Here is a 9,715-nt window from a genome sequence, read left to right as displayed (position 1 = left end):
ACCCGCTGCGAGCAGGGTTAGTTACGCTCTTAGCTATGAGGCAGCGGGTGATCCTCCTCCTCTGGGCGCTGGTGGTCGGCGCGGGGGCCGGGATCCCGCCGCATGAGGACGCGGCGCGCGTGGCCCGCTACGTGGCTCACCAGTGCGACTGGGGCGCGCTGGCCACGCTCTCCGCGCGCGAGCCGCTGCGGGGCCGCCCCTTCGCCAACGTCTTCTCGCTGAGCGACGGGCCGCCCGGGCCCCGCGGCAGCGGCGTCCCCTACCTCTACCTCACCGCGCTCGAGGTGTCCGTGCAGGACCTGCAGGTGAGCGCGGCGCCGGGCCCTGCTCGCCCCGGCGGGGGAGGGGGCGGGCCCGCAGGGTTGGGGCTGGGCGCAGCGGGCGATCGCTGACCCGAGACTGTGCCGTGGGGTTCGCGTGCGTGTCACTGGACCCCCCCCCCCCCAACGCCGGGGCCATCTGCCCCCGGCCCGGTGCCCCTCAGTGAGTCAGTGTCTGGTGCTGGTGAAATGCTGCACTCGCTGGAGGGGGGGCGTGTCCCGGCCGCATGTGCCGAGGCCGAGCTCATCTAGGCCGGTGTGTCCCGTCTGTGCCCCTCAGAGGGGACACAGCTTGATCGAGCAGCAGAGGGGACTGGGTCTGCTATTTCAGGCCACAGGGGAGCTCCTGATGAGCATGCCCTTCCTCCCCCATTTGTGAGTGGTGTCATACCCCTGCTGCGATATCCCGTGCACACACATCGCACGCATGCCAGTTGTGGTACGCGTGAGAGCTCACACTGAACGAGGGCTCAAGCATCCCAAGATCCCCAATTCCTTTTGAAGAGTAAAGGAAGTTTATATTGAGATCAGTCTTAATTTGGGTGTTACTAGCAAACATCCTTGGCCAACAAGTTTCATAATTGGTGATAATAAGAAAGTTAATAATCATCTTGTGGTATGGTATGTGGAAATGGCGAGATGCATCACTCCTTTATTGCAATTATCCTTTCCTTAGCATCCTTGCAAAAGCTGCAAATATTAGCGTGTGCAAATTTGAAATAAAAGTAGGGATAATGGTGTATGAATTAGCTCAGACATTTGAAAAAACAGCCTTACTTCCTAACCTATTTGCTGCTAATATATTTGTAGTATGTGATATTTTCTTCAGGAGTTGGAACATTGTTTGCTCTGCGACTACTATGACTTGAGTGCTGATTAATATAGCCATTATGGAATACAGCATCTGGAGACATCAGAAGTATAAAATGAAGACAGTGAAGCTGCTAAATGTATAGAAGAGGACTGGAGTGTTACAAGCAGCCAGAAAAGTAATCTCTAGGCAACTCTCCTCAAACATGTCATGGTCATCTATGACAAAAATGCACCAATAGATGAAACTGCTGAAGCTCCAAGAGAGGGCACTGAGTAAAGAAGCAGAGGACTTCAGAAAGAGGAGGGTGGGCACCAAATGAGCCACACGGGACTTGGGAGCTGAAAAAGTGGCTCTGTTGGGCTAAAGCAACCAAGGGTGTGTCTATACTTCAGGAAAACAAAAACAAAAAAAAACCAGGCGGCTAGTCTCGGAGCCCGGATTGACTGAATTGGGCTCACGGGCCTTGCACTATGAGGCTAAAAATATCAGTGTGAATGTTCCCACTTGGTCTGGAGCAGTGGTGGGCAGCATGCGGCACATCAGGGTAAGCTGATTGCGGGCCGTGAGACATTTTGCTGATGTTGACCGTCCCCAGGCACGGCCCCCCGCAGCTCCCAGTGGCCGCAGTTCGCCGTTCCTGGCTGATGGGAGCTGTGGGAAACAGCGAGCAGACTGATGGGCCTCATGCGGGGCACAGGTTGCCCACCACTGGTCTGGAGCCGGGGCTCTGACTGGGTTTGAGAGCCCGAACGGGAACATATACACTGCTATTTTTAGCCCTGTTCCATGAGTCCAAGTGAGTTGGCATGGGCTCTGAGATTTGCTGATTCAGAGTCTTTTGCAGTGTAGATGTGCCTGAAGAGCTTCAGAGATGCTCAGACCCAAATACTTACTAAATTCATTTATAGCTGAAACAAAAGGCATATGAGAGCAGACTGAGACAAAGAGTCAAAGCAGCAACCACTGAAAGTCCCTAACCAGCTCCTGCCAAACTTCTTTTCTTGGCTTGGTGAAGAATGGACTAACTAGACTGATTTAGTGTGCTTAAGGCGATAGCAGCAGTTGGTTGTATGTACCAGGGCTTTGGAGCTGTGCTCTGGCTCCACTTCAGCTCCAGGCAAAAACCTGCAGCTCCACTGCTCCGGAGCTGCTCTGCGCTCCAGCTCCAGGCTCCACTCCAAAGCCCTGGTATATACAATGCAGTAGTGGAGGGGACGGGAGAGGTTTTGTGCACTAGTCACTGCTACTGGTTTCTGTAAAGAATTTTAAAAGTAGTAGAAGTGTGTCATGATTCCCACTGGGGGCATGAGATCCAAGAATGAGGAACCAATAGTGATGGTATTGTTTAAGGAAATCATTAAACTATGTAATACCCAGGATGGTGCTACTTATTTTTACATGTCTGCAGACACTCAAGTCCCTGCTGAAGAGTGCAGTCTAAAAAACACAGATTTGGGGGAGAATCCACTACATGATTTCCCCCTCTCTTCACTCCTGTTTTCCTTGTAAAGAAAACTAAAACGTGGGCAAAACACTCATGAAGTTTTGTTTTAGCCTTTGCCTATATAACTAATGTCAATTTGCCTCTTGAATTATGTCTGTAGTCCTCACCTGGTTGGTCTGAATGCTTTGTAGTTACCATTTTTCCCTTTTTAATTTCTATTTGTAATATTTCATGTATGAAACTATTTGTTTTAAGAAATATGGAGGTTTGATCAAACACTGCATTTTATGACCCCTGCCTAACTGTTTTGACACTGTTATAGATTTTACTGTTTCAGTAGGCTCTTTCCAATCAGAAAGCTCCCCCACAGATGATGTATTCTCTTATCTATATTCTGCTGTTGCAGCACAGAGGTCAACTGTTTGGTTCACCATCACATAGAGACCTGTGCCAGCAGATAACACCAAATAACTATGATTCAGCTTTTTTTGGAGTTGATCAACTTGAGCATTTGCACTGTCATAGTCTCGTGGTGGCTGTAGTTCCATAAATGCAGTGGGAACTTGTATAATGCTTAGGTCGCTTAAATTTTTTTGCTGAAATAAGCTATTCTAATGGAATTTCCCAGATGCACATTGAACTCTTAGTTGTGTTTTGGGGGGAAGGTGTGAAATATAATGTCAAATTATATAAATAATCTAGTGTTTTGAAAGGAGACTTCAGATTCTGAAATCAAAGAAATGCACAAGAAAGTTGGAAACTTATGCAGACCTACATAAAGTTTGTGCAAATATCCTTCCTTCTCTGCCTAGCTAAAAGCTCTACAGATCTTTGCAGTTACAAAATTAAATTCATTTGGGACCTAATTTAGATATGAAGCTTGTCCTCAGGAGATAGAAGCCTTAATAATTTCTACTTTATCAGTTAGAGGACCAGAACTTATTTAAATTTTGCCCTTTTCTGAAGTCCATTACTGCTAACCTGGTAAACTGAAACCAAACTGAGAGGAATGAGGTTTATCTTCTATTATTGGTTAAACAGACTTGTAAACAAACATGAGTCCTCCACCATTGGATCTGCATTGACGAACTCTTGTCCCTGTGTGGAACCCCATTGACCAGTAGGGCTTTGCATGGGTGTAAGGGGCTACGCGTGTGATTTGACTACAACACTGGGGGGAGGGTGTTATGGTCTTTTAAATATTGAAAATGAAGAAGTTCATGTGACTGTTCACTCCATGATGGGAATGCAGTTCTCTGAAGTACTGTATTCCCCCTCTGGCCCCACTTTGGAGGGATAACATTGGTTGAATTGTTTGTTTCCTGACAAACACTTAGGGCCTGACTACGCTAGGAGGCCTTTGCACTGATATAGATGCACTGCTCCATTTTAAAGCAAGGTTTGCATTATTGCAGTGTGTCTTGGTTTCAGATGCAACATATCTATACCAGGAATTTGTATCCATGTAGGTAATGTGGTCAGGCCCCATACCCTGTACCTTAAATGCATACTGACTTTTACCGCCTCTATATCTGGCTTTGGAAGAAACTGATTTTCCTGGTCTGGATTCTTACTACAAAACCTTCTATGTAAATTTCTTGATGTTTTCAACAAATTAATTTTTGTAAAATTTAAAAAATCTCCATGCATGTGTTGACAACTACTAAGTGTGACAAGTTTCAGAGTAGCAGCCATGTTAGTCTGTATTCGCAAAAAGAAAAGGAGTACCTGTGGCACCTTAGAGGCTAACACATTTATTTGAGCATAAGCTTTCGTGAGCTACAGCTCACTTATGCTCAAATAAATTTGTTAGTCTCTAAGGTGCCACAAGTACTCCTTTTCTTTTTAAATGTGACAAGTTATAGTTAAGGCATTCTCATCATATCAGCTTTTGGGCCTTTCTAACTTATTCTTGGACAGACACTTGTCATACTTATTTTTAGGCGAAAAGGGATTTTTGTTTTTTAAACTAGGTAGTAAGTCTTTCAGATATGTTTGTGCTTCCAGAATGGAGTTGAATGCTTTTTATTTTAAACAGTTGAAGTTGCTTTCAAATAGATTTTTACACTCCTAACTTAAACTGGATTTTTAAAACTAGCTTCAAACGTTAATGGAGTTGAGAATATATAGATCATACATTAAATTCAGGTGTTAATAAGGCCCATTTTTTGAGGCCTCCAATTGTACGTTAGACAGATTTTCCTGTTAGAACCTTCTAAACCAGGGGTCTCAAACTCAAATGACCACGAGGGCCACGTGAGGACTAGTGCATTGGCCCAATGGCTGCATCACTGACACCCCACGCTTGCTGCTCCTGGCCCCTCCCCCACTCCACCCCTTCCATGAGGCCCCACCCTTGCCCCCATTCTAACCCCTTCCCCGAAGTCCCCACCCCAATTCCGCCCCCTCGCTGCCCCCAGAGGGAGCAGAGGGTGTGGCGGGGGCTCAGGGCAGGGAGTTGAGGTGCAGGAGGCGTGCAGGGTACAGCAGGGGGCTCAGGGCAGGGGTGTGGGGTGCAGCAGGGGATCGGGGTGCAGGGTGTGGCAGGGGGGCTCCGGGTAGGGGGTTGGGGTGCAGCAGGGGTGCCGGGTGAGGCAGGGGGCTCAGGGCAGGGAGTTGGGATGCGGGGTGCAGAAGGGGTTCGGGGTGTGGGCTCTGGCCTGGCGCCACTTACCTAGAGCAGCTCCAGGGTGGCAGCGGCATGCACCGGGGCCAGGGCAGGCTTGCTGTCTGCCTGTCCTTGCCCCACACTGCTCTGCTCCGCTCCAGGAAGCAGCCAGAACCACGTCCCTGGGGGTGGGGGAGGGGGCACACGGCTCTGTGTGCTGCTTTTGCTGCTCCTCCAGGTACCTCCCTGAAGCTCCCATTGGCCGCGGTTCCCCATTCCCGGCCAATGGGAGGTGCCTGGAAGCAAGAGTTACGCATGCAGCCCTCTTCCTTCCTCCCCAGGGCTGCAGGGGCATGGTTCCGGCTGCTTCAGGGAGCGGTGCGGGGCTCGTGGCACCACGGGGTAGGCAGAGGGGCGCGCGGGAGCTTGGTGGGCCACACGAAAGAACCCCGCGGGCCCCATTTGGCCGCGTGTTTGAGACCCCTGTTCTAAACTGTGTGGTCTTTCAGACCTATTCAGAGGCCATCTATCTAGGGCAGTGGTCTCCAAACTTTTTTGATTGCGCACCCCTACCAGTAAAAAATTTTTGAGCATGCACCCCCAATATATGTATATTTATGTATAAATTATATACATGTACTACTGTACTAATATATTATGTAAATTATAAAACATACACAAAAATAGAAATTAAAAGACGAGATAAAGATGAAATAAACAAACAATATTTTCAAAAAATTTTATTTTAACGGTACAAAAAACCTTTTTGCTCTCACTAAAAAAAAGTTAATATTTGTAGTGAGAGCAATGTGATTGAATATGCTTTATTTTTTAAAATCTTGGTTTAACACTTTGTGATACAGCGGGTGCTCAGGGTGGGGTGTGGGGTCTGAGAGGGAGTTAGGGTGTGGGAGGGCGCTCAGGGCTGGGGCAGGCAGGAGGTGCAGAGCACTTACCTGGGGGAGCTCCTGTTTGGTGCAGGGGGTGTGAAGGTGGCTCTGGGCCGGAGGACTCAGGGCTGCCCCCCCCCCCCCCGCCGCCCTCTGTAGCAGAAGACCAGCTTTGATGTAGTGGATAGATTGAGACTGTTCCTCAGTTTTGAATGGATATATCCATAGTTTGAAAAGATGCATTCTGAACTTGCTGGACACTGATGCAATTATTTTAAACCGGGTTTAGGCTGGTATTCACCAGCACCTGGCATTTCCTGGGAAATTGACAACCCTGCAATCAGTTTATTTTAACAAACTTAGTTATGTAATGCATTGTTTTGGGACAGCTCTGCCAATTACTTTACTGCTTGTATTTCAGGTGGATGCAAATGCCTCCCTAACAGTGTCTTTGGCACAGACTCCTTACTGCAAGAAGAAAGGGTATGATCCCCAGAATCCCCTGTGTGCCCACGTTATCTTCTCTGGGACTGTTGATAAGGTAAACAACTGAAAGTCTGCACTGAACAGGACAGTATTGTGTACAAAGCAGTACTCTTTAGTGAACAGAGAATAGAAATCTGTACAGAAGTGTAACATTACATACTTGACAGAAAAGATTCACACTAATCGAATGATTCAGGCTAAGCCCTTTGACGATATAGCAATTTAGCTCATAGTTTGCATTAGTAGATTAAGTCACAACTTCTGACCAATACTCAAAGTATCACTGAGAGTCTCTAGAGAGAATTCTATAGAGCTGTTCTTGGCAGAGCTACTACAGTGAGGGAAGTCTCTAATTTCTGTGGTTCTTTGTTTAAGAACTAACAAATCTAAGCCAAGGTTCAGTCAGTACAAAATAACTTAATACTATGGTAAGTGCTCAGTCCGGTTTTAATGACCTGAATGATTAGGCTTCTACCACTTTGCTTGGTTAACAGCTAGTATGAGGCATAAAATTGTAGGAGTTCAAAGATGGAAAAAATATTGCATCATCTGTTGATCTTCCTGCCAGTGCAGTACTGTATTGTTTCCTGCCATTTACTAGTGCTTTTTTCAATCTAAGTTAGTTTTATCAGCCTTCTGTGGGACACTAGACACACTTTGTCATTCAGCCTGAATTTTTCCCTTTAGTATCATCTCATTACTGATAATTATTCCCTCTTAGCAATATCCTAAATAATTCCTTACTTGGTGTTTATGCCCTTCAGATATGAGTACATTATATTTTCCCAACCCCTTAATTCACTGTTCCCACATTTAGCTCTCAATCTTACTTTGTAAATCTGTTCTTCAGTCCTGCATCACTTTTATTACTCATTTGAGCTCCCTCCAGTTTAATATGTTTTTGGTAATTAGGTGCCCAGAAGATACAACTGCACCTGGAATATTGCATCAGCCATGTAGAAAGGATCAACTACAGTGGTGGGCAACCTGCAGCCTGTCAGGGTAATCCGTTGGCGGGCTGTGAGACAGTTTGTTTACATTGACCATCCGCAGGCACTGCTGCCAGCAGCTCCCAGTGGCTGCGGTTCGCCGTTCCTGGCCAATGGGAGCCGCAGGAAGCGGTGTCCAGCATGAAACAAGAATAAGCGAGATGGCCCCCAAATATATGCATGATAAACTTGTATTTAATACACAGTACATTATTGAACCACTGCAGAACTATTTACAAAAGACAGTACCGTCAGGCTGCAGTTTGCATAAATGAATAGCTAGTGTTGCTGGTTACTCTCTCTCCAGACAGGGATTTGACATTTTTTGCCAGAGTCTCTTAGTTTTAAAGGAACTAATATAACTTTCTCATTTTTGCTGAAACTTGCTTGTTTATCCTAATAATGAAGCTACCATCCCTGCTCCCTACTCTGTTTCCTAAAAATTGTTTCTGTATCAATATTAAGTTATCCAGTTGAGAAGTAGAATTAAACCAGGTACTGCATCATTGAGACAGTCACCTTTTTCAGCTCTTGTAGAATGTGCTCTATAGAGGTGTCATTTCTAAAGCGCACTAATGTGATGTACAATAATTGCTCCATGTAAACGTTGCTGGTGTGCTTTAGTGTAGTGCACATGAATAGGTTCTACCTGGACCAATTAACGTGCAATACGTTAGTGTGCTTTAGAAACCGCACCTCTGTAAAGCGCAGTGTCCCACAATGTAGTCAAGCCTTTGGCTACCATTACCTAGTCTCATTAGTGTCTCAAAGATTTACCTATGATTTTTCCCAAACAGTGCAGTTTCAGTCTGGGGCCAATCTTTGTACCCAAGCAAAATTATCTCTTCATAAAGATATTACCTTACTATTCTTTGTCTGAAACTAGCTTTTCTCTTATGGGGGAAAGAACTTAATCTGTAGCTGAAGTAGTACTTTATTGTGGCCAGAAGAGCAATGGGAATATCAAATGTTCTTAATTTCGAAAGAGATCAAACTAGTAAGTAAACAAGTGTCAATGATATCCAGTAAACATACTCAAGAACGCTCCTCTTCTTCAGGTGAAAGAAACTGTGTATCCTACAAGGAAACTTGCAAAGCTGCTATATGGCTCTCTCTCTTACTTTTTACTCACTATTACCAAATGATTGGTCTCTTCAACAGATATCGTCTTTGGCATTAGTTGATATTTTAAAGAAATAATATTGAATAAATGCAAACTTTCATGGGATTTATCTTTCTCCTCACTTTAAATTGTCATACATCACTCAGGGTGCAGTGCTTTTCTATGGATATTATTTCTCTCTTTGGATAATATTTAATTATAACAGTTACTGCTTGTTAATTTCCAGAGGTGATACTTAGAATGGTGGATATATCCATGCTACAGAGGAACTCCTGTTGGTACATGTATCTAGCTTTCTGGGGCAAACCTCAATCTGGTGAATCCTCCCTGTCTGGGTGGATGTGGGGTACTATAATTTGGGAGGGAAACTTATTTTACTCTCATGTTAGTAGAATATTCTTATTGGCAGTTGATTTTAAATGCCTCTAAATTAGTCTTTTACCAATGAAGTTTACATCTTTTGTAATATGTTGCTGGTTACTTGTTAGGTGAATGATACAGAAGCTGTCTTTGCAAAGTTATCGTTATTCAGTCGACACCCTGAGATGGCAAGCTGGCCTCGAGATCATAACTGGTTCTTTGCCAAATTCAACATCACCAATATCTGGGTCCTGGACTACTTTGGTGGGCTGAAAACTGTGACTCCACAAGAATATTACAATGTCACACCTTAGTAAGTCTCTAAGTTTGTCATATACTTGTCCATCTGATACCGGAAAACTGCAAACTTAGTCTTAGAACAGCCCCATCAGAGACAGCAGATATGAACGGTGGTCTTGGGTGGTTTTTTTTTTTTTTCCTTGTTGATGTCTTTCCCCCAAGTGATTTATTAAGTGGATGTTCGTCCCTAGCGTAAAGAAATTGCTATAATGTGAATATTCCTGTTGATCACCCCCTGAGAAACAAAGCTTTCCCTTCAATAGTTTGTTTCCTTTCACCCTTCTGTATACACTTTTTGGTATGTGAGCAGGAATTCTACCCACTTGTAATCTTAGCCAGAGGTGTATCTACTAAAAGCTGTGAAATACAAAAGTTTGGGAC

General features: G+C 45.1%; 1 protein-coding gene across 1 annotated transcript; it reads left to right on the top strand.

Moving 5' to 3' along the window:
- The first annotated feature begins 35 nt into the window (after positions 1 to 35).
- Positions 36 to 9,348, top strand: CREG1 (cellular repressor of E1A stimulated genes 1). Its single transcript, XM_074946778.1, has 3 exons — positions 36 to 305; positions 6,498 to 6,617; positions 9,163 to 9,348. The coding sequence occupies exons 1-3, from the start codon at positions 36 to 38 to the stop codon at positions 9,346 to 9,348; spliced, it is 576 nt and encodes a 191-aa protein (XP_074802879.1).
- Positions 9,349 to 9,715: the final 367 nt, after the last annotated feature.

Source organism: Natator depressus, chromosome 1, assembly GCF_965152275.1.
Source record: "Natator depressus isolate rNatDep1 chromosome 1, rNatDep2.hap1, whole genome shotgun sequence".
Classification (NCBI taxonomy): domain Eukaryota; kingdom Metazoa; phylum Chordata; order Testudines; family Cheloniidae; genus Natator; species Natator depressus.
Note: the sequence above shows the minus strand (reverse complement) of the source record. Positions and strands in the feature narration are given on the sequence as shown.